This window comes from Rattus norvegicus, chromosome 1, assembly GCF_021556685.1.
Source record: "Rattus norvegicus strain SHRSP/BbbUtx chromosome 1, alternate assembly SHRSP_T2T, whole genome shotgun sequence".
NCBI classification, from domain to species: Eukaryota; Metazoa; Chordata; class Mammalia; order Rodentia; family Muridae; genus Rattus; species Rattus norvegicus.
The window spans coordinates 200,384,027-200,409,643 of NC_141534.1; the positions used below are offsets into that span (position 1 = coordinate 200,384,027).

The 25,617-nt window shown below is 50.5% G+C and overlaps 1 protein-coding gene across 2 annotated transcripts in view; it reads left to right on the forward strand.

The window, feature by feature from the left end:
• The window catches only part of Lhpp (phospholysine phosphohistidine inorganic pyrophosphate phosphatase), a 91,161-nt gene that overhangs the window by 36,939 nt on the left and 28,605 nt on the right, over positions 1-25,617 (forward strand). For both annotated transcript variants that reach the window (XM_087572846.1, NM_001009706.1), the window contains exon 6: positions 2,869-2,960. In XM_087572846.1, the coding sequence (XP_087428972.1) occupies positions 2,869-2,960 (92 nt within the window). The remainder of the gene's footprint in view (positions 1-2,868; positions 2,961-25,617) is intronic.

The window sequence follows — 25,617 nt, forward strand, 5'->3', positions numbered from 1 at the left end:
GAAAGGAGTAAAAGCCAGGCCTGACAGGTAGAGGGTTTTTTTTTTTTATTTCCCCCGACAGCGCACCTCTTGACCTCCATCTTCTTGCCAATGATTTTTTAAATCCTAAATGATTTGGCAATAATTGCTCCTCTTGGTGTGATTATTGCCCTTCACTGATGGTAAATCTGTAAATTCCCCAGGGTCCCCAGAGCGTTTTGGTATGCGGAGCCCACAAGCTGGCCCAGACAGGCTTCACTGCACATCCTGCTGGCTGCCCATGTCCAGTCCCAGCTCCCTGCCACCCTCACCTCTCCTTCCTGCTGCTCTTCCCCATGCTGGCATGGTCATTGTCCCAAGCATCCATCCCCCACATGCTCTATCATGGGTGACAGCATTTCCTCTGAAGGATTAGTTTCTCCTTCCTTCCTTCCTTCCCTCCTTCCTTCCTCTCTTCTTCCTTCCTTCCTCTCTTCCTTCTTTCTTTCTTTCTTTCTTTCTTTCTTTCTTTCTTTCTTTCTTTCTTTCTTTCTTTCTTTCTTTCTTTCTTTCTTTCTTTCCAGATACCATCTCTCTGGGCTACATCAACAAATGCCAGCACAAAAGGTCTCGAGAAGGCAATTTCCACTGTCCAGTTATGTATGCGTGTGAATGCACATGTATGAGTTGTTTTGAGGCAGTATCTCATTGCATCCAGGCTGACCTTGAACTCACTATGTAATAAAGGTGACCTCGAGCTCTATGGTCTCCCTGCCTCTATCTCCTAAGTACTGGAGTTACAGGCACACATCATCCCACTTAGGCATGCAGTGCTGGGGCTCGAACCCACAGCCTTGTGTATAGCAGTCAAGAACTCTACTGACTGAGCTACAGACAGCCTGTTCCAGAGCCATGGCAGGTGCCAGGCGTGACATATAGTTGGGATTTACATTCCATTTGTAGGGAGCCCAGCCATACAAAGGTCCCAGCACCCTTGACAATGGTGGATGCTCGAGTTGGAACCCTTGAGTATTTAAGGGCCGAACCAACAGTTTTAGGACAGCTCCTTGAGAGGGGGCAAGCAAGTCCAACATGAGATGTCTGGCCGTCTGTACCTGAAGTCACTCTGTGCAAGTTGTGGGGAAGTCCCAAAGCTTTGGTGTCTCCTGTTCGTGTGTGGAATGCCCCATGCTGTCCCACTACAGTGACTAGATGCCACCGGCTGGCTCCTCCCAGATGGCTGGATGGTTTTCACACAGCTATATGAAAGTGCACATGATAGATACAAACCAAGTAAATGAATGAACAAACAAACAACTCCAGTCAAGCTCTTAGCAGTGTCCCCCAGCTCTGTCCTCCTAGAAAAGGGCTCCCCATTTCCTCATAGCTGGGAATCGCCACTGGCACTATTATTTTGCTCAGGATTTCTTTAAATTGACTCTTTAAAAAATTGTATTTTAAAAGAAACTTTGGTTTGTTACTGTAAGTAGAAGACCAGAAAGTATTGACTTCCCATAGTATTATTCTAAGGGTAGACACTATATCTGGGGATATTGATGGGAATCAGTTTGTCACTGGTAGTTGTAACATAGCTGGAAAACACAGGAAGAGAGATCTGAGAATTCCGGTGAGGATTTTGAAGTGCGGGCTGGTCCCTATGCCCCTTTGCCTCTGACTGTTTCCTGTCCTTGCAGGCAGTCCCTCTCTGCTTCCCTTTTCTAGGAATCCCGTTGCTGCTTCTACTGCCCACCGCCTTGGCCTAATCCTTTCTTCTCATGATTGCCTTTGTAGTTTCAGGATCTATAATCACACATGTATCTAAATGAGTGCACGTGTACACACACACACACACACACACACACACACACACACACACACACTCACACACATAATTTCGACTTCAGATTCTGCTTATGAGAGGAAACATGCTATATTTGCCTTTCTAAGTCTGGTTTGTTTTGCTTAATGTAACAATTTCCAGTCACATCTATTTTAGGTGTCTCCATTGACACCATGACACTGGGGACCAAGCCTGCAGCACACAAACCATATCCAAACCATGATGGCTGCCTTATTGCCCTGTCCTCGTGTGGACTTTGCTGTGTTTGTGTGGAGACAGCTGTGGGTTTTTTTTTCTCTTCCAGTAAGGACCCCAGTCACATCTAAGTGCTCACACCAGGGGTTTACCCAGCTTTGCCTCCTTCAGAGAACTCAACTCAGTCCATGACATCCTCCCTACACACGGGCTGTGAGAACACCAAAGGCAGGAGCCTGGGCTAGTCACAGCTCCCTGAGCCTTAAAAGACATCCCTTTTGCCTGATGCCCAGTACCTTGAGAACTGCTGGTTCTGAGAGGTTGCCCGGCGTAGGGTTGTTTCAGATGGGAGGAGGAGTCTACCCCACTGACTGCCACTGAAGCCCTATCTAGTAGACACGGTGTGTGTTTTAAATTTTGTTTTTTCTAAGTCCCTCCACACAATTAAAGCAGACCTTTTGACCTGGGGACTGTAAAGACTTGTCAGACACTGAATTAGTTTTCATAGCGCAGTCACCTGGTCATAAAGTCTTTAACGTCGGGTAAAATGCAGCCTGCTCTGTAGCGCCAGGTGCTCCTCGTGTTCTCAGGCCACCAAATCACTTTGACGGCTGCTGATTGATTTTACATTGGATAACTATATACTGGTGATGTCGGGGGTGGGGGGCACGCAGGCAGCAGGAGATATATTCAAGGTGGGTTGACTCTAAATCAATACAATGACAATATTACCTTGTTTAATTCTGATGATGGTGGCTTTAAGCACCAAATCAAGCAGTTTATTATGTCAAGGGGAAAAAAAAGAAAAGAAAAGATGAAAATCCAGGAATAAAACTCCCCTGACATAACGTCTGAGCGTATTTCACTACTGACAGGCCATCATGATTGGCGATGACATCGTGGGTGACGTTGGCGGTGCCCAGCAGTGCGGAATGAGAGCTCTGCAGGTGCGGACCGGGAAGTTCAGGTCAGTGCCCTCGGCCGCTTCATTTATACCTGCCCTTCTGTGGACCCTCCCAGGGCAACTGCCTTCTTGTTTTGTTCTGTGTCCAAACAAAGGGAATTTTCCTTCTAAACAGTATGTGGACATTCACAGCTTTGTCTGTAGCTGGTCCCCAAGGACCAGTGTGGCTGGCCTTTGTAGCAGAAACCACTGTCCTTAACTGTGTGACATGGGTGAGGCAGAGTGGCCCTCGGTGCAGAGCCTGGACTTTGAAGCAGAAATGAACCTGTGAGGAGGCCAAAGATGCAGAAGCTTCTGCTTTCCCAGTGCCGTGGCCAGGGAATCACATTGACTCTGTCCCGCTGGGCAGTGGGCTCAGAACCTCTGCGTCATTACAGCTGGCCTCATCCTGTCTGACTTCTTTCCTTCTTTTGTTCTACCTTCCCCAACCCGTGAGAAGCACAGAACCTAGAGATGCAGACAGCTGTCAGGGATACTCTGGGTCTGAAGTTTGTGAACAGTTGCTAGGAATTGAGAAGCTGGGTCTGCCCCGTGGTGGCTGGCCTGATGCTTGCTTTCCCATTGAGGGTGTCTTATGTATCAGCAGTGTCTTGCTTACTTACATGTATATATCTACTGCTTAGTATTTTTTTATAATTAAAACATAATTACACAGTTTCTCCCCTTCCCTCTCCCCAGTCCCTATTTATATTTTGAGATGGGCTTGCATGTGTATTTTGCATGGGCTTGTCTCAGACTTGCTATGTGGCTAAAATTGATCTGGAATATCTGAGCCTTCCACCACTACCTCCCACGTATTGGACTATAGGAGCGTGTCACCACACCTGATTAACACTGTGCTGGGGATTGAACCCAGGGCTCTGTGCATTCTAAGCTATCACCCTACTGACCAAGCCACATCCCCTGTCCCTGCCTTGCTTGTTTTAATGGATCCCGTTGTGGTCAGGCCATTCAAACAACACTGTTTTGTCGATGCTAGAGAGACTTGGTGAAACATGGTTATCTGGGTTTGAGGGATGGTATGTCGGTCATGCACATCTGAATGATTGTCCTACACAGGGCTAGAACCCACCAGTGGCCTGCCTTTGACTCTGAGATCCATCCTGGGTAGAAAGCGGAGGGAACGCTGAGCTAAGGCAGTCTGTGAGCTTGGCATGAGAGAGGGAGGGCTCGGCAGACTCTCCTAGGTTGGACATATCTTTGAAGCCCCAACATACCTGAACTACAGGCTTCCTTTCTTCCCCAGCCTCTCAGAGGAGGGTCTCAGAGCTCCATTGGTTATGTCTGGCCTGAGGGAGCCCTGCTCATAAGCTACAAAAGCATTCTTTCCAAGTGGCCAGCCTATCCCTTCCTGGTTTGTTCGCCCTGATGTAACATAGTACCTTATTGTGAAGACAAGAAATAGAGTCTCTCACAGCTCTGAAGACTGGGGTGTCCAAGATCACCGTGCCAGTATGTTCAGTGTCTGATTCCAAGATGGCTGGGTGTGTCTTCCTACATTCCCAGAGGAGGAGGGATAGTGAATCCTAATGTGTGATCAGAACAGAGAGCCCATTCCCTCAAGCCTTTTTCATAAGGTAACTGTTATGATGATAATTATTTGGGGGGTTTCTACCCCACCCTTGGTCATATAGTTCTCAAACAAAAGACACAAACCTTTGCATTTATAATAAGCCCTAACAGCACTAGTGCTGGGCAGATATCAACCCTCTGTGCTATTTTGTCTACTTCCCTTTCAATAACCCCGAAATATCACTTGTCATGTTCCACCTGGGCCACTCCTACTCCAGTTAGCCGGCCCTCACAGCCATGCACTCGTGACACACCTACCCCATGGCATCTTCTTGTCTCCTTGTGGTCTCTGCCTCAGACCCCAAGCCCAGGAACCAAGGCCCTGCCTACCACTCTTCTGCCCAGCTATAGGGTGTAGGAATCTTTATTCAACCATTAGTTTTAAAATAAGGAGTAAGGTTACACAGCACCACTTGCGGTAAGCAAGGATTTCCTCCTCAATGGGGGCAAGCAGAACTTGGGGCCAATATTTAGCATGGCTGTATGGCAATAGACCAAACCTCAGCAGGTATTAATCCTGTGACCAAATACCTCTAAAGGCCAACACTGTGCTACCAGGAACTAAGTTTCCAACACCAGAATTTAGGGGATACATCCAGGCCATAGCAGACCTTAAGGTCCCCGATCTCTCCTTTTCCCCAGAGTTGCAAAGCCTGATTCTGCTGTGCTCCTGACTGGAGGCTCCTCACTGGGCAGTGAGACTCAGCGCCCTTCAAGGCTGGGCTTGATGCATGGTGGTGTCCCATGCTGCCTAGCAATGAAAATCCAGCTAGCATGTATTCAGTATGTGTTTCAACATAGTGGTCAAACATTCGAGTGGCACATTTGTGTTTGAAAGCCCAGAAGTAGGGCTACTCTGGTTTATTTAAGGAAAACATTTCTTAGTTGAGTCAATGTGTCCTTAGTTGGAGCCTGTCTGGCCAGTCCAAACCCATGTGTCCCATGGACTCAGAACTGTGTCTTTGCTTGACTAAGTCTCTGAGGAAGACCCCACACCACAGTGGGGAGGCCTACACACAGGTAGGATCGGGGAGGTCCACCCACTCTAGCTCCCCTTTGCAGGATCCAGCCACTTTGGCATCCTGCCAAAGAGGGATCATAGCACCCCCAGTTTGGCAACTCTACCCCCCTGCGATGTGTGCTCTCAGTAGACGGCCTCTGAATTCAGACAGGCTCAGGTCTCTTTCTCTCCTCATCTTGTCCCTTCCTCGGACCAGCTATCAGAGAGCTGGCTTTACGTAAAGACCTGGGGCCTCTGACCCAGAGCGGATCCTGAAGTGGGTCGTTTGGCCTCACCCACACACCAGGGAAGTTTCATCATTGTGCCTGTGGGTGGCGCATGCAGGGTCTGGTTTCCAGGCTGTGCTTTTCTGAAAGGCAAACAGGAACTTGTGTAGCCTTAAGCTCTGCTGTGTTCACGCGGAGCTCTGGAAGGGCCCTCACAGAATTCTCAAGGCAACTGTATCCCGGAAGGTCTATCAGAGCTGTCTCAAAATAGACCCAGCTGCCCTGAGTGGGATGAGCTCCCTTACCTAGAGTGAACCCCAGAGGCTGCTGGTTGCTCACCCGGAAGAGCACAGAAGGACGACTGAATGCCAGAAGCCTGAATAAAAGGTCCAAGGTGTCCGCATTAGGCTGACACTGGGCTAGCCTCTGGCCTGGTTGCATCTGCCTCTTTCTCTGTACTGTGGCCCCAGGACCTCTCGTACTGGAGGCTGGTCCTATATCCTGCTGACAAAGGGAGAATGGAGTGGAGTCTCCGAGGGATCATAGAGCTCTCAATATCATTGTGCCACCTCCCTTCTGCAGATGCAGAAACTGAGGCCCAAATAGAGCAGGGCCATCAGTGCCGGGCTGCCCTGCTGCTCACACCACGCACTCCACCTGCTCTGTGACCATCTCCTTTAGGTCCTAGATTGTCATTGCTAAAGCAGTGGTCGGTGGTCAGGAACAGAAAGGTGGTCGCTGTGCTGAGTAGAAAGGAGAGGGGCCAAGTGTCAGCAGTAAGTGACTTTGACTGCACAGCACACCTTCAGGGATCTCCCGTGCCAGGACACTGTTGTAAGAACAAATGATCTTCCAGGGTGCACTTGGCTTGTCCGTGATTTGTGAGTTTGGGGCTTCTCAAAACGGGAGGCCATCTCACCAGAACTAACACCTGCTGGCCTATGCCCAACCAGAACAGCCCTTGTGGAAATGACTGGAAACACAGCTCTGCCTGCCCCAACACAGCCTGGCTGGCCCAGTAAGTGGACTTAGTGGCAATTGCCATATTCTTGTGCTTTAACTAGTCCCAAGCCCCCAAGCATTGCACACTTCAGACAGGGCTACTCCAGGAGGCAGGGGTGGTGACTGTGCAGTCTGTCCTTGGCCTGCGACAGATAAGGATGGGGCTGTCACACAGACTGTCTTTACAGCACTCTCCGGCGTATGGTGGAGAGGGAGAGATGACCTCATTTCATCCATGCTCATAACCAGGTTCCACATGTCAGCTCAAAGGCTGAGCTTCCTTCTGTATTCATGCAGCCCACTTGCCTTGCTCCTTGTCTGGACAGGGTACTTCGAGTTTTGGGAAGGGTGGAGCTCAGCACCCTAGATGCATTGGCCTTCTCTAATCTAGTCTCCTCTCCCTTCATTGTCCCTTCCTTCCTGAGCCCCAGCATCCACCTGGGCCTGGTTCTGGCTCTCTACAATCTACTTCTCTTTTCCTCATCCATGCGCTGCCTCCCGCTCTGGCCACAAGAGGGCGCTTTGTCACCAGGTTCTGGGAGAGTCTACCCCTTCCTGCGTTCAGGATTTGAACACAGAGACCACACACAGCAAGCACATCAGGCCCCAGTGCACCCTCAAAAGCACTCACAGCCAGCCTCCCCTCTCCCCCTTCCCCTCACGCTCGCATTCACATCCGTGCCCCTGAACTCCCAACGTATGCTCACCCCCTCCTGCTCCCCTGCTGCTGTGTGCCTTTGTCACATCTGTGATCAGGCCACCTTGCTAGACTTAGGCCAGACTGGGCTCTAAAGAACCATAGCAGGTCCTGTGACCCATGGAGACTTCCTTTGTGTTTTCTCCAGCTGGTACCTTCACAGGGGGAGAACTCTGGGCCTGGGGTCCCTGTGACAGGATAGTTCTTGCTCACTAACTCCCCTACTGTCCCTTTCTCATTCTTTTCTTGAGCCCTTTGTCATGCTGTACTCTTCCACCCCCTGTTTCCATGTGTGCCCAACCCCCTTCTGGGCTTTGCCTGAATCCTGTATGAGCTTCCTTTCTGATGGAATCTCAGTATCCTTCCACCAGCAGGGGGCTCCACTGGCTCTGGGTGGGGACTAGAGAGGCATGGTGACTTTCAACACCATGTGGTAACACTAGCTTCCACACCAGGCCTATCTCTACCTCAGGCATGCCTTGCTCCAGGAGCTAGGGAAATGGCTCAGTGAGTAAAGCACTTGCCTTTCAAACATGAGGACCTGAGTTCACATCCTCAGAGCCCACGTAAAACCAGATGTCTCAGTGAGCATCTGCACGCTCAGTGCTCCGATATCAAGATAGGCAGACGTGTAGAATCATGGGAAGTTTGCGGGCCAGCTAGCCTGGGGTTTGTAGCAGCAAACCAGAGACCCTGCCTTAACACCTGAGGTTGTCCTCTGACTCATACACAGGCACACTCCCACTCCCACAGATGAACACACCCATGGGCATGCACAAAAATAGCAAAGAATTCTCCCACCCTTCTTGTTTCAACATAGTCTTGTAATCTTCCAAATAGATATCTTTGTACACTGTTCTATTCCAGAGACAGATCTCTTCAGGTCTCTCTAGTGACTCCCTCTGGAGAGACATGAAGTCCTCCAGCCTCAGCCCTTGCTCAGTCACTTCTGTCTAAGTTCCCTATGGACCCTAAGCCTAGGATGAGAGGTACCCTCTGGGTGTCTCTGTTCTCACCCCCACCCCCACCCCACCCCCAATTCCTGCAGGAGGAACACTGCACATGTTCGCCATAACCCTCAGAGATGGCATGAGTACCCCTGCATCCACGTACGTCCGTGGAAGGTATGAGGCACTTTCAGTGCCCCCTGGCTGCAACCTTCCTTTACCTTTCCCCTTTCTCCCCGCTCAGGGCGAACTTGACTCCCACTCTCTCCCCACCCACTACTCCTCACCCCTCGCTGACCTTCGTTGGTCTTGTCTGGGGAGCATGAACTAAGGTCATCAGACTGAGCAACAGAGGCGTCTGCAATGCCCCATTCATGCCCCTCCCTGAGCGTCCGTCCGGGTGGGCAGGCTTGCCTAGGGTTGGCCTTCTGGTAAAGGGTTTAGGAGGGCAGTGAGAATGCCTGACTTCTATCTCTTTTAATTTTATCTGTTTGGTTGGTTTTTTTTTTTTTCTCTTGTTTTTAGTCTCCTGTGTCTGAATTATACAGAGAGCCTTAGCAAGAATGGTGCAGTGCTTGACAATCAGAAGTGTCGGGTGGCTGGGGTACCATCAGCCTGCAGGGTGCTGTGGGGCTCCAGCTGTCCCCACCCTCACAGTGTCTGATTTCTGACGAGAAGGGCTTGTTGTTGCCAGTGGGCTTGGGCTCTGTGTATCACTGCACGGCAGCCCAAAGGGCTCAGATTACAGAACCAAGACCAACCATTTTAGGTTTTTCCAAACTGTGAATGCCAAGTGCCAGTTCTGCCCAGCTCTCTCAGAACCTAGGGGCCATGGTGAAACTCACTACCCTCTCCCCATGGTGTATCCTAAGGAGCTCTTTTGACTCGTCCTTACTCTTTGACTCTTCTGGACCCAGGAAGGTGGCTGTCATGCATTAGAGACAGAGGGAGATTGGTGAGCGCTGACCTCTCAGAGTCAGCGGAGGCTGAGCTTGGGGGAGTCTGAAAAGTAGGCTCCTCGAGCCTCCAGTCTTACTACACCTTTCTGTCAGCCTCCACTCCCTCACAGCTGGGTAAGCTTCCTCAGGAGTGCTCCACCAGGAGTCTTGGCTCCCAAGGATACAGATGCTCATGGACGGTAGGGTTTCCAGTAGTGTGTAGAATTTTGGCTGTCCTTAGTTGTTGTTTTTTCGAGAGTGGGGTGGGGCAGGAGTTAGGCAGCCCAGAGAGGAAGGAGTTAGCCTTCTTGGAACCTACTAGTAAAGAGGAAGCTTAGTTTTTCCACATGAAATAGTTTAAAATAAACTTCGAGGGGAACTCAGACAGGGCTGCTGCAGCCAGATGGGAGAGCCTGGGGTGGGCGTGTGTCCCAGCTGCTATCTTAGCCCCTGCAGCCTTGACTGAGGAAGCATCCTGCAAGTCCAGTGGGCTGTGGACAGGAGGTGGGCAAGCCAAGGCTTCAGGCTGGCCCCTGGAATGTAGTCCTGCCTCCGCTGGAAACCGCCAGGTGGCTCAGATTCCCAGGCTTCCCAGTAAAAACAATAGCCATCTCTTTAAAGGAATGCAAGGCTCACAGTATGCCAGGAGACAAGCCTCTGCACTGCTTCCTCTAACAACCCTAGAAAGTAAATAAATTATTTAAACTCAGTGGCCTCTGGGTTTAAATAATTCAGATTCAGGAACAGTTAACAACCTAGTAGACCCTAGAGTCCACGTGAGTGTTAAGACCCCCCCACTTCCGCTGTCTTTCCATCCGCTTTCCATCCGCTGTCTTTCCTGCTGAGAACAGTCCAGGGTACATGATGCTATGAGGTACTCCAGGGAGAAGTTGGGCATCAGACCACTCACCGCCCACGTGGTAGGGTCCTCTTGACCAGAAACAGCCTGGAGTATAAAGGCTTCAGTGGTATCCTGAATCAAGGCCCAGAGAGTAAGTGGCAGGCATGCCCAGCCTGAAGCAAGTTGGGACGAATAGGTAGCTGTCGTCAGGGCAAGGTTCTGGGTGCCACAGGTACCTCCTCTAACTCAACACCCAGCTCAGGGCCTGCAGTAAAGTAACACTGCTCCAAAGCTCCCCAGTGCCTGGCTATAACCCTGGCAAGATGCCGTCCCTCTCCCACCCTCCAGGTGTAGGTGACCATGCCAGCCTGGGTACTTATGCAGTTGAGCCTCTCATCTCTTGACCTCTCTTGGGTTGCTCTGCCTGTGCTCTGAGGGAGGTTGGTGCAGTGGGCAGCTCTGGGCCAGCTCTTTCCCAGGCACTGTGCACCCTGGCCGTGTGCTCAGCTCGGCACTCCAGCACAGCACAGCCATGTCTCTCACTCGCCTTGGTAGTTCCTGTGGGTTTTCTACTGGGGCCTGGGGCTACACGGGCTGGGCTTGCCATAGTTCAGGAACTCGTGAAAATGCTTTCATTACTTTTGAAACCAGAGGGAGAAAAGTATTTGTAGTCACTGCGCTCAAGAAAAACGCCTGGGCACAAGCCTGGGGCTCTCGATGTCCTGCCTGCTCTGCCCTGAACCTTTCAATCCCACATCTGCCCCCTGACCTCCTTCGCCTACCTGCCCTCACAGCTGCTGTCCAGCTGTGACCTGCATATATGGACCCCAGCACATGGATCCGTCTGCACACGGCCCTCCTATGCTGAAGTTCTTACTCCAGCTGTGATGGAGCCACTCTGTGCCCAGTGTCTTCCCCCCATCCCCCACTGTGCTGCATGTGTCTTAGAAACAGGGTCTACCTTGGGTACCCTCACCGCCACCCAGTACCCATCTCAGGATATAATGCATCCCAAATCCTCTGTCTGGACCTCTTGGGGGATAGATGCCCAGACACAGGTCCTTGTCTGTGAGATGAAAAGGAGAGAGAATTTCCCCCATTCCGTCCACTACTCTGCAACCCAGGGGTCAAGGCCGTATGCAGTGGGGATAGGCCACGTACCCAGAGAGGTGGGGGGGCCCCCAGACCCCATCATTCTCCCCTCAGATTTATTCTGTTCCAGAGCTGGTATTCCTGTGGGCACTTAATGGGTGCCTATGGCAGCAGCTACTGTGAGACTCCAAGGGGGAGGAGATCTGAAGCCAGACCAGGGCTAAGACTGGGGAGCCTGGGAGCAGGGAGCCGTTCTGGGATCAGCACCCTACTTGAGAAGAGAGATCTGAGCAACCAGGGCCTCTGCCACAGTGATGCTGAGCTGTGCTCTGTCCTCCTTGGCTCCATGGGTTCTGTGGGACATGCCTAGGTCCAAGCCAGCAGTCGACAGAAAGCCATTTCCTGCCCTCCAGATTCCGTTCCTTCTTCCTGTTTTCACGTGTTTAACAGAGGCTGCATTTTTTTTTCTGTTTTAAAGTTAAAGTGATTTTTCTAATTCTGCAGGAAACGTCTGCCCTTTGGAAAACACAGAAAAGCACAGAGGAAATAACTCACAGTCCCATCTCTCTGAGGGAACCTCAGTTAGCATTTTGTTCTACCTATTTCTTTAAGAAGCAGCAGTAACAAAAAGACATAAAATGTTATATTATTTATAAAATGTAGTTTTGTACTTAAAAATCATATGATATTTGAGCATCCTATTTCTGGAGGCATGAATGTATCCTGGCAGGTGCATTAGCAGGGGGAGTGACGCTGGGGGCTGCCAGCGGCTGTGTGTGCCCAGGAAGTTGAAAGCTAGCACAGTGAAGGGGAGGTCGGGCACTTTGTCTGGCCTGGGAACCGAGTGCATCCCTCTCCCTGCCCTGTGTGCCAGAGGGGGCCTCCCACGCCCAGAAAAGTGCAAAGCTGGCTCTCCCGCCTGTGCTCTAGGAGGGAGAGGAAAGTCTGCACTTCTTGGAAGTCAAGGGTAGGGAGACGCTGTTTCTCGCTATGAGCCTTCATCTGAGGACAGTTCTGTGTACGTTTGTCATGTGCCAGCCCTGATTGGAGATACAGTCCTAGAGTTAACCTTCTTTCTGGTGTGGCCTGTGTCTGGCCAGCTCTGAAGGCCTAACACCAGAGGTGGGTGCCTCTCCGTTACGGAGTCAGTCGGGTTGATAATGCAAAAGTTGCTCTCAATGTATATCCAGCTGTTCGTGGCCTGTGGACTGGGCATTTTGATCAGAAGGCAGGTGTCAGAAGCATTTTTTTTTTCTGTGCACAGGGTTCTTCACCTGCTTAAAATAATAAAAATTATCATTAATGTTCTAATAAATGGGCAAAAGCACACAAATCCTAGATGCACACAACTCGGTGAGCTAATGAATGCACTGGCCCTTCCAGCATCTTCTACCCTCCACCCCTCTGATAGCTAATAGCAGAGACAGTTTTGCCCGTCCCAGGACTTTCCATAAATGGAAACAAACCATGTGTGCCGTTCTTTCTCATGGTCAGACTTTTAAAGGGGCTTCTGCAGGCTGGCAATCAGGCCTCGAGGCACCAGCCTGTGTACTGTGGAGACATCCCCCCACCTGCAGAAACTAGGCAAGAGTCACATGCAAACATGAGCTTCTTCTGGGCTGGATGGCATGGGGGTCGTAGCCATGGGACGTACAACTAGCCTAGCATGGACTCTCCCTGAGAAGGGTTCTGAAGGGTAGAGAGGAGTACCTTGTAGGAGGGAGAGTCAGGAGAAAGGCCAGTGAGGAGGGAGGAGCAGGGCCCTGGCCATATTTCTGCCCCGTCCTTTTGATGCCTGGGGTTCAGGAAGCCTGAATGCCAGGGCAGGGACTGGAGCGGGACCTACTGCTATCCCACCCCTTAGGGGACCCCGTTTATTAGCACTACATGTTCTGCTCCTGGGCTAAGGCAGAGAGACTGACACATGTTGGTTCTGGTGGCTGCAGGAAACAGATATTTCTCCAGACCGTTCCATCTTCTTCAGAGGCTGGAGCTGTTTCTTGACCTGGATCCCTATTACCTTAAAGAAGAAGAGAGGCAGTAATGTAGGGTGGAACAGGGGACCAGTTACTGTGGCCCAGCTGTGACTTGCCCAGGCCTGCCTCTCAGTGAGTCTCAAGCTTTTCTCCCAGAAGAGGCAGAGTTGGTTGACAGGACTCTGGGGTCTGCTAGCTCCAATCACTTCCCCAACTAAGGGTCCAGAATCTTAGGGAACACTTGAAAGATCAGGCTGTGTCCCCAGGCTCGGGGCTTGGTGCAGATCTGGAAGGACAGGAGTGAGGCAGAGCTGGTGCGGTAGCTCTCAGTTGGGGCTGTAGTGGGCTTTGGGGACTCTGCAGAAAAGGGCATATTATGGAGCACTGTACAAGAGACAAAGCTGGAGTTCTGAGTGACTGTTGTAGAGCTCTCTGTGGACCTAGAGCAGAGGGTCCCTGGATGGACTTTCACTGTAGCGTGTAACTTTAATTTTTTCAAATCCTATTTTTAATGATGGTTCGTAAATGCTTTAACCTCCCCTTGTAGCCCACCACCCACCAGAGGTAGTGGGAAAAAATGGTTATTAGGATATGGGGGAAGTGGACCTGTTTAGAAAGGTTCTTTGGAGCAACTCCTGCCTGTGTTGTCTGGAAATCAGCAATTCAGTTCACAGGTTAGCAGGTGGCGGCAGCTCAATCCACTCGAAAACACTTCATAGATACATGAGCAGTCCAGTTTGGTAGATTCTGGTTAGCAACAGTGGTGACACAGCCTAGCAGAGACAGCCAGGCCTCAGCCTTGGCTAGAGTCAGCAGGAGGGGCCAACAGGAACACCAGAAGTTCGCAGCTGTGCCTCTCAGGGAAGTGAAGATCAGCAAAGGTGGGAGACCCACAAGCTTTGCACAGCTAGCTGTACCAGCAAGCCAAGCTCTTTCTCCATCACTCCATGGAGTCCCTAGTCCTCAGAAGCAGCAAGAAACTGCAGCACACCACCATATGTTTTTTGGTGCGATTCTCTATGGAGTCCCAACAAATGCAGCTCAAGTACACAATGTAAGGCTGACTAATACATGCATGTTGTCAGCAAAGAATCTTTCCTCACGTGTCCTTTCACATGCTTGCTTTAGCAGAACATCCTCTCTCCTGTGTCTGCTTCAGCAAAACGTTCCTTTAAAAGTCTGCTTGAGCCTTTCACACCTGTGTCCACTTTAACAAAATGTTCCTTCACGTGTTTGTCTCAGCAAAACACCATCCAACCGACTTTCCAAAGAACCCTTAAGTTTCCACTTCAGTGGTAGAGGCTAGGAAACAGCCACCCAGTGGCCCCAAGGCAGCCCCAGGTCAGACTGCAGAATTTATTGATTCTGTTGCTGCCCAAGTGGCAGAGCCCTCCTAACCCACATGTCATGGCCTGTCTGTAACAGAACCAGGGGCAGTAACCAACAGGGAGCGGATGCTTGTCTACCGCTCTGCCACTGTGGTAAGGACCATCATGCTCTTCCTCACAGGGGAGAAAATAGAAAAGCAACCAAGAGAGGGAACAGTGCCCTCAAAACCTCTTTGGATGTAACTCAGTGTCATCACCACGGAGGAGAGAGGCCTCAGGGCTTTGTTACCTCCTAAAGGCTTCAGCTCTTGAAACCAGTACATGGCATGTCTAGAAGGGGACACACGGAAACCTGGCCCATCTTCAGAGCCCGCCTCATCTGAGGATCCATTAGACACATCCAGCTCTCAAGTCCAGCAGTATTCATGTCCCGACCCACAACCCTCCCAGTGGAAGCCGGCAGATGTTAACAGCTCACTGCCATGTGGTCTTGTACACTTCAGCCAAGACGGAGTGCAGCGTCCTGTGCAGCATTCTTGCTGTGTAGGCAGAGTGGCTTGTTCCTCAGTGCCTCACCTCACAGGGCATCCCATGTTAAATCTGACAGCAGGCATTACGGATGGGTGCCCAGCAGGCCTCTATTGAGGCCGCGGATGTTCTTGGAACATCATGGAAGGCGGTCTCTGGAATATACTGTTCCACATGGGCATGACATACATGAGCCACATTACAGCTAAGCCCTGGGCACCCTCAGCAGAGAGAGGGTTATAGCCTCAGTCCCTGCTGGCCCCTCAGTGAGGAAGACACCCGAGTCCTGGGGAGAGCCGAATCCTTGTGGCAACAAAAGTTTTGAGTGCCGGAGCCTTGGCTTAGTGCTTCTCTCCTACGGCAGACAGATGTTTGACTATGCCAGCTTCTAGGAGCATCCCTGTAGCCTGGTTAGAACTGTCCCAGAGTGTGACTGAGGCCTCACAGTGATGGTGACAGACCTAAGCAGATGGTGTCAGTCACCCCTCAGCATGTCCTTCCATCCGCAGTCCCAAGGGTGAATATTCAAGCCATTTGTTTTGGGACGAGAGAGGGCTTTCCATTACAAACAAACAAGATACACTTTCTTACGTCACATTTCACAGCTGTTCCTAATTTCTCACTTCAGTGTTTAGACTTAAGATTCACCGGTGATTCTGTTAATTCTGTTTACAAATGTCTATGGGCAAAGACATGTTCTAGGAAAGTCCACAACCTGTCCTCCCCATTGTCCACAGGCAGAGTTTGAACAGGCGGAAGGCGTGAGCCTCTGCCTCCCTCTCTTGGGCTATTACTGCTCCTCACTGCCTTTGGCCTGTGTTGTGGTAAAGGTTCTGACCAGCACTTGGCCAATAGGTTTGGCCTCTGAGCAGAAGAATTCAGACTGTGGGGAATGCTGGGCTAGACTCAGGAATGACCGCAGAGGTCCAGGCAGCAGAGGCTGGTGAAGGAGGGTTAAGAGCTAACTATGCTTCATGGCCTCCCCAGTGAGCACAGCCTAGGACTGTCTCCCAAGGAAATAGGCACACACTACAGCCCAGTCATGCACAGCCTATTGGGTAAAGATGGCGTTCTCTATGGATATGGAGTATGTATGGATATCACTGACCCACTTTGAATTGGGGTGTCATGGGGAAAGGGCACGGCTGCCCCTGTTACAGTAGAGGGCGTGAAAAGGGGATATAGATGTGGGATAGGAGGCCAGTGAGTAGAACCAAAGCAGTCAGCCTTACAGTGCAGGGGAGGATTGGACGTTGGTGTTGCAATATGACTTCCATATGGGTGGCAAAAGGCTCATGGGGGTCTGGGGAGATGGCTCAGTGGGTAAAGAGGTTGCTCTGTAAACACAAGGACCTCAAAGTCCCCAGAAACTGTATAAAAAGACCTGGGTGGTGTATGCTTTTACTGTCGGCAGAAGAGAGGCAGAGACAGGCAGGTCCCTGGATTTCACTGGTTTGACAGCCTAGCCATTGGGGAATTTGGGGCCAAAGTGGGAGAACCCGGATGGTAAAGCCTGAGGGTTTCAGGTGTGCATTTACACGTGGGGTGGGGGCTGAAGGCATGTACACACACACACGCGCGCGCACAGAGAGAGAGAGAGAGAGAGAGAGAGAGAGAGAGAGAGAGAGAGATATCCTGGGGACATGCTCATGGCAACCAGCTGTCGTGGACTTCCAAAGACATGTGTTCTGTTCTTCCTCCTTCCTCCCTCCCAACTTCAAAGCCCCTCAGTCTGTATAGCAGGGTGAGGAGAGGGGCCGGGGGTGGGCAGCCTTCACGATGAAGCCCTAAAGAGTGTTTTAGCAGTGTGACAACCCCGAGGAATCAGAATGGTCCCTTGGCTAATTTACATGCTATACATTTGGGGTTTTAGTGGGGCATAATTGTAATCCATATGCCGGTTAAGGTAATTACACTTATAAACCTAATATAATCCATAGATCAATGGGTTCAGAGCTAATTAAGGCAGCCGTAATTAACATTTACAAAACCCTTGCAATTACTGCATATCCTCTAAGCCGGCCTTCCAAGCTGATAATGAGCCCCATTCAGCTCTCTGTCCTGCACATTGGGGCCCTCTGGGGCGCTCTGTGAAGAGGGGTCAGCACCTGTGTTACCACCCCCAGGGCTCCCAAGCAGGGCCCTAGTAGGATAGAGGCAACTCCGGGAGGCAGGATCATGTGCCTTATTTGCTGGCCAGTTGGTTCCCTCGGCAAAGGGCATTCTGGAAAAAGGGAAGGAGAAATGGATGTATTGAACCCTCAAGCCCAAAGCCGGCTTCTCACCTGGGAAACATGGACCTTCCCCAGGCTCTGAAGGATGACCCGAGGTCTCCCCATTGTCCCCTGCGTCTGCCCGCAGCACATGGTTTCTGCCCTGAGTGGAACTGGGTAAGAAGGAGCCTCCAGGAAACCCAGACAGCAAACACTAGGGTGATGGACTGCTACACCTGAGGGGCATACAGAGACCCTCTGCCCACCATTCTCGTGTGGGAAGGAGGACACTTCAGGGCTGTGCACAGAAGGATTTGGGAAGGATTTATTGCTTGAGCCACCTGGCTGCTGGTGATTCTTTTTGAGATCTTTAGCCTTTACATGATGGGTATATAAGGATAAAAACAGTGGGTATAGCTGGGTGGTATTGGCACACGCCTTTAATCTCAGCACCCCTGGAGGCAGAAGCAGGTGGATCTCTATGAATCCGAGGTCAGTCTGGTCTATAGAGTGAGTTCCAGGGCAGCCAGGACTTCACAGAGAAACCCTGTCTTGAAAAACCAAAACCAAAACAACAACAACACAGCAAATAAAGTGCTCAGTGTAGAGCCTTGTACACAGTACCCTTGCCGTCTACAGTGACCAGGAGGGCAGGGTCAGTGGGGCAGGGACAAGGACAGATAGGCAGTACCTGGGCCAGTGCCTATGTCCTACTGGTGTCTCTGCGTCTGGGGTTACTTGGTGGGCCCTCGCCTCTCCTCATTTCTACACTGCCTAGAATTTTCAGAACTTTGCACCTCTATCAGACATTTCTAGCTAGAAGCAGATTCCTTTGATGGAGTGATAGGACAGGGTGCACAGGGGAGCATGTATGTATGTGTGTATGTATGTGTGTATGTATGTGTGTATGTATGTATGTATGTATGTATGTATGTATGTATGTGAGGGTCACACTCCTGTTGGAGAAAATGGTAGGCCCTCGTGGCGGCTGTTGTTTTTGAGTACTCATACAGATTCCATGCACTGATACCCAATGACAGCAGCGCAGCCAGAACGGCCAGGTGTGTTTTATGGGTAAGGTAACAAGCACAGACCGGCCGAGTTATAGTTCTGAGTTTGTTCACAAAGTGTGACTGGGCCAGGATTTGAACCCAGGCTTCTATGACTCACTATAACCCGTGCCTCTGCAGGGATCCCCACCTTCTTCTCCTCCTAAGTGAGCTGTGAGGCTGAGTCAGGATAGGGGTGTCAGGGGACAAGAAGCAGGTCAAGGCTGCAGGGTCCACACAAGATGAGAGGAGATGAGACCACAGTCTGGAAACCCTGCCCAGGGACACTTGGGTGGTCTGTTGATCTGCCCAGGTTCCACAGAGAACCTGCCATTGAAGGGAGAATACCACAGAGAGGCCTCCTTACCAAGTCCTGCTGTATTCCCTGCTCAGAACCGTGCTGAGTCCTGTGTGTCAGTGCAAGTGTGGCCCACCCATCTCATTTAATCACACTGTCTCTGCCACCTGGGAATGCTGAGAGTCCCAACAGAGGTAGGCACGGCAGGGGCTCCCTTTCCCTGCACAGAACTGCTACAGGCCTCACCCATGGACATACTTGATCTCCTTTTCTACTTTCTTTAAAGTGAGAGAACCTCTCTGTCATGACCATCAGCCTCCCTATTAAAAACAACAACAAACCCCCAAACAAACAACAAACCAACCACTGTAGCTGTGCAGTGGTGGTGGACACCTTTATCTAATTCCAGCACTTGGGAAACAGAGGCAGGCGGAGGTTTGAGGCCAGCCTGGTCCTAGGACAGCCAGGGCTATATATAGAGAAACCCTGTCTTGAAAAAAAAAACAACCAAATCAAACCAAATACCGAGTGTAATAGTTGGTTTTTCTCTTATTAAAAAATTTTTAAAATGTGTATGTATGTGTAAATTTATGTACACCATGTTCAGAAACCTGTGGAGGGTAGACTAGGATGTCAGACTCCGAACTGGAGTTAAAGGCAATTGTGAGATCCTCCGTGAGGGCTTAGAGCTGAACATGGCCCCCCTGCAAAAGCAATAAAAGGGTCCTGTCACCCACACTGGGAGTTATTATTATAGATTATAAAGCTGCCGACACCTAGAGCTCTGGATGGGGTTCAGGTCCCAGCTCTGCACTGAGCTGTTTCCGTATGTTGACTCTCTGGAGCCGTACCCTCAAGCCCAGATATGGGTACATCACTTATCCTGTTTAGAGACATGGGAAACCCTGGGCTGTAGTTGTACCTCTGTGACACAGTGGAGTCAGACTGAACAATGGCTGGCTTGCCACCAATACTCAGCATTTGTTCAGTGCTCGTCCCTGCAGCCACCAGAGGCCACCACTCTGAGGTGACAAGGGCAGTATTTAAAACTCAGGCAGTCTGGCTCCCAAACTTGTGTTTCTATTTGCCGTTGAGAATTTAGCAAAACTCAAAAAATAAGGTACTGGCCATCCCAGTAGCCCGTGGGATTTCTGATAGCATCTGCTGTCCACCTTAAACCCATCCCAGTAGCTCGTGGGATTTCTGATAGCATCTGCTGTCCACCTTAAACCCATCCCAGTAGCTCGTGGGATTTCTGATAGCATCTGCTGTCCACCTTAAACCCATCCCAGTAGCTCGTGGGATTTCTGATAGCATCTGCTGTCCACCTTAAACCCATCCCAGTAGCTCGTGGGATTTCTGATAGCATCTGCTGTCCACCTTAAACCCGCCTGCACGCTGAGGCACATGGCAAGCCCAGTGCTCCGTTTGGAAATGAGTTGGGAGCCCACGCCCTTTCTCTTTCCAGTGACGGGTGAAGGGCATCCCTCTACATCATTGAGCCTGTCACCATGGTGCCTTTTCCTGTGTGGCCACACCATTGCTGGCCTTTGATGATCACTGGCAGATGATACAGTTGTCCTCGGTGCTATTGTGTGCTTGTTTGGTCTCTCTGTAGCTCAGGGGGCCCTGGAACGCATTCCGTAGTCCTGACTGATCTTGAACTCACGGCAATTCTTCCGCCTCAGCCTTCCAAGCACTGGGATGATGGGTATGAGCTACCATCCCTGTCACTAACCCTGCAGACAGGTCACCATGGTCATTCTTGTTAACATGGCCTTGCACTTTTTTGTGATCTCTGCATTGGAGTAAATTCTTCATAGGAAGTCACTGACTGCGCAGAATTCTAAGACTTGAATGTTTCTGCAGAGTTCTCCCTCCCGTCACTGTTACCCTGTCTGTATGACGGATATCTTATTTCTTCTTATTCATGACAACAAAAAGTGCCAAGACACAGCGCTGTCTTTTTAGAGCAGGCCTTTACTGAGGGGAAATGGAGTCATCGTTGATGGCTGACAAGACTCTCCCCCAACCCCCAATGATAAATCGCATGTTCACTTGGACTTTCTTGTGTTTTTTGTTTTTGTTTTTTGGTGTTTTTTTGTTTTTTGGGTTTTTTTTTTTTGTTTTGTTTTTTGTTTTTTGGGTTTTTTGTTTTGTTTGTTTGTTTGTTTTTGATGAAGGCTTTCCCCTAATGAGAAATCAGCATTTCATCAAAAATGGGATGCAGATTCTGTGGCTTATTTATCCCCTGAAGATGCCTCTTTTTTGTTCTCTAAGCCAATCAGATACTAATGACCGAAGATGCTGGCAAATTAATTTCAGGCATGTGAGACGGGTCGTCCTGCACATAAGGCTCCTGGCCAAGAAACTACATTGTAGTCAAAATGGTGAGGCTGTGTAGGCTCAGCACAGACCAGGGCTCAATTCCACACATAGACACTTTCTGTCAGGAAACCAGACACCCTCAGCAAGTGCCTGGTAGAGTATGGCCAGTGTGATCTTCTTGTCTCTTGTCATAGGAAAAGCTACACTACTTCCTATGAAGGCATAGCCTTAATATGGCCAATTCAGAAGCAGAACCTTCCAGAAGGCTCGTAGGAAATGACTGGGTAGCAGTTATGAAGGCAGAATCAGCAGGCAGGTGACTTTTGCCATGTTGCTGCGCACGCGCGCACGCGCACACACACACACACACACACACACACACACACACACACACACGCGCGCGGCCCTCACCTGCCCCGCACCTTACAGAATGGGCCGAATGTCATTTCCATCATTGTGTGAGCCTTTAATGTTTTCATTTTCCTTCCTGGGCCCGGATGTTGAGCATGAGGGTGTCAGAGATCTTGCTAAGGAAAGGTGGATCGGCCAGAGTAGGGACTTCACAGCAATAGACAAGCCACGTCATCTGCCAAGCAGCTCCCTGCCTGGCATTCTTTGGGAGGATGTTTGGCGAGAACATTAAGTCCTTCAGTTCTTTTTCTACTTTCTTGCTTGGACTTGCAGGCCCTTAATGCAGGAAACAAAAGAAATTATAAATAAATCTTGGCCACCTTCCTGGCCTGGACAACTCCATGGCTGGGCCTGTCCCTTCCTCTTATCAGATCTAGCTGTGTTCTCCACAGTGATTCTGAGCACAAGCACTGGGCCTCACCACGGAAAGGCAGCTAGCCATGGTTTCAGAGAGATGAGAGGGACTTGAAAAACAAGGGGGCCGTGGAGAGCACTTCAACAGGGTAGCTTCCTCCCAGCAGGACGGAGCCATTGGAAGTGGAGCCTGGACTCTGGAATGCTCACCAGCTCTCCTAGACTTCGAAAATATTGGGCCTCTGTTGCCCTCTGGCCCTCGGGAAACACGAACCTGGCACTGAAGATGGCTGAGCGGGATCTGGATGCACCTGCTAGGATGTGTGCTAGTTGACTCTGGCTGCACTGTGTCCTCCACTCCCCTAGCTGTGGGTTCCAGGCTTCCAGCCAGGGACCTGGCTAGCTTCCCTAGGGCCCACACCCTTCCTTCCAGATCACAACCCAAGCTGTATTGATAGAATGGCCACCCACCAAGGCAACAGTGAGGGGGTAGGGAGGAGACCTAGTAGAAGAGCCCTAGGCTGGAATATTTCACACAGGGCCATGAATAGATCCTGGAAGATGCTCTCGGCAGCCTGGAAGACTGATTCTTAGAGCACTAGCAATCGTTGTCCCCTGCACTGCCCTCAAACGCACCTGTGTGGGATGTGTAATGCCAGCTCTGGGTTGCATAGACAGTGGGTATCATGTGCCCGATGCATCCATGAGAACCCAGCACATAAACATGAGAGGTTGCCAAACCCTTAGGCCAACATGAAGCTCATCGTCGCTTGCCTGCATCCAGTCACAATGAACCCATGTATATGCGTTAAATGAGACCCTTTGTGCTGAGCACCATGTCAACCTAGTTAAGGCTGACAACAAGAAACCGGGGGAATGGGCCTCGGTGAAACGGAGCCAAAGGAGAAATCTTGTAAAGCGGTTGTTTGCAATTGAGCCGTGGTTAAGGACTGTGGCAGAGACGCTCAGGCTAAGATGTCAGCAAAGAGAACTTCAAATGCAAGAAAGGAGCAAACAAAACACATGACTCAAAAAACAAAACAAAGCAAAAAACACACATAGGGGCTGGAGAGATGGCTCAGTGGTTAGGAGCACTGACTGTTCTTCCAGAGGTCCTGAGTTCAAATCCCAGAATCCACATGGTGGCTCACAACCATCTATAATGGGATCCGATGGCCTCCTCTCGTGACAGCAACAGTGTACTCATATGCATAAAATAAATAAATATAAATCTTGAAAAGAAGACCAACTATGTAAACAAAGACACCACGTGGAGAGCCCTGGCGATGATGGAGGTCAGCATGTTGACTTTGCCAGCAACATGCTGCTGTTAGCGGGGATTGAGTAACAGATTTCTTACAACTCCGGGTGAATTGACACATATCTTGGGAAGTTTACTGATAGTATATCAAGAAAGAAAGGAACCTTTGCTTGTAGCGTACTAAAGAGAAGGCTTCAGTAACCCAAGGTAGATGCTAACGATAGGCCTTGAACACATGCTAAGTTGGGGAGGGAGTCTCAGAGGTGCAGAGGTAGGGGCTTGGAGTCAGCTGTCTGTCTGGACATGGATGTTGGCGTCCTTCATACGGACATTTATGGAGTATCTGCTGGGAGTGAATGCTGGACACCAGCCCTGCTTCCCCAGTGGGAGGTGGATTAGTACAGGTGATTCTGGACTGGGAGCTATGCCCAGCACTGTGGAATCATGGAGAGTTTTTTTTCCTGTTTCCAGAGTTTGGTAGAGCTACATTATTGTTTATTAAGGAAAAGGTTGGGTATTGGGAAAGGAAGCCACCTGGCCATTCTCAGAGGACCGCTCGGGTGCACAGTGGCCTGGGAAGCCATTTGGCAGGTGCTCTGGGCTGGAAGGCCTGACCTGCCTGCCAGGCTGTGGGAGAACTCGTGACTGGTGCACTGCTGGGCTCTGCCCTGACTCCCCTGACACACCCTGTTCCAGCCTGTCCTCCCATCAGGCACCAGACCAGAGAACACTTGAGCCAGGCCACAGCTGTCATAGGAGACAGTGCTGGTCCCACACAGTGCCGTCACCCTGCAGTCTGACTTGTGCCCTCCTCCACACGTCTCTAGTACCCTGCACTGCTCTCCATGAGCATCAGGTGAGACCAACCTGAGGCTGTGAAGAGACTTTGTCCGTGCAGCCCTTGCTCTCCACAGCCTGTAGCCTGCTGAGAAACTGTGTAGGTGGGGAGTTTCCAGGTTTGCAGTACCTTTTGGCTACACTGGAGGGTTTTGTTTGCCTGCCTGCTTGTTCTGTATCTGCCTGCAGAAGTGAGAGCCATCCTCCCTTGTGGGAGTCTATAAAAGAATGAAGAACCTTGGGTCAGTGAGATGGCTTATTCAGTAAAGGAGATTGCTGCCAAGCCTGACAACCTGAGTTATAGATCCCAGGACCTACATGGTAGAAAGAGAGAACCATTTTCTTTTTTAAAAGCTGTCCTCTGACCTCCACACAGACCCTTGGCATGGGCTCTATGACATATGTACTGCCCAATAAATTAAAAAAAAAACCTTAGGTATTTATTAAATTAAAATGTAATTGCATCATTTTCTCCTCTTTTCTTCCTCTACCCGCTGTTGTGTCCACCCCACCCTTTATACTCTCTCAAATTCATGACCTCTTTTTCTTAAAAAAGAAAGAAGAAAATGTTTTAACAAAAAGTACAGGCACCCTGGGACTCTATGTGCAAGCTGTAATCTCCCCAAATATAACCGCCAGCATGTCTCTCTCTGCTGCAGGTTTCATTTAGGGTTATGGCTTGGTTCGGGGTACTAGTTTAAATCTGTACCTAGATATGCAGCCCATCACTCTGAACGTGTGAGCTTTGGGGACTGAGGATACAGCATTGCCAGGTTTGCTGATGGGAATCTGTATGGAGGAGGCTGTGTGGGCTGCATGGCAACCTCAGCAGTAACAAGGAAGCAAGAAGGGAGGGAGCCGGCGAGAGGTCGGTGGGCACACCCAGGCTGAAGCATCCCCTTCATTGTCTCAGTAGGCCACCGAGACCTTGCCCGAAGGTCAGGAGACAGCTAAGGAGGAAGGCAAACAGCCAGTCCTGCTGACTCCTGGCTGCATGGGCTGGTTCCAAGAGTGAAGGAGAGAAACCCTTCTGCCTTCAGAAGCCAAGGCAACAAAGCTGAGGGCGACCTCTGCTGTCCTCAGAGGGCCCGGTTACCAGGCTCCGAGGCCCATCCTGTCCCTGGGTGGCCTGGAGCTCCAGCCTTGGCAGCTGTGCAGTGTTTGTTGTGGGTAGTTACCATGCCACCCTCTGGTATCTCAGTGAAAGAGGCCCAAGGACAGGTGTGGCTGAGCACAGAGATTCCCAGTCTGCCCTGGCCCCAGACGCACCTTCTCCTCTTACCCCAAGGGGACAGATCCTCGAGATGACTACCATGTTGAATACTCTCTAGTTCTTGGCACCTTCTCTATGCCAGCAGTCTGGTTAGAGTGGCCGGGTCCCAGAAGCAACTTACACTCAGTAGGGCTTACACTCAGTAGGGCTTACACTCAGTAGGGCTTATCCGTGCCTCCCGGGGGACAAGCCACTTTCTTGTCTCCCAGAGGCCATTAAGCTGGAGACCAGGGAGGTCATTCCTGCTCTGCTTGCCCTCCCTGGTGATCTAAACAGTGTGGATGACTGTTGTGGGTCTGAGGGTACTGGAAGCAGCTTGGTGGTACTGTCCTTCCTCCTGGTTCCTCAGAGTCATGGTTCATTCCCACCTTGGAACATCCACCATGGAAACGTTTATACCATGAAAACCAGCCAGTGTGTCAAAGCAGGGGTCCCATCCTCAGGAACAATATACAGCTGCTTAGTCCTGTCTTCTGTGCAGGGTTGAT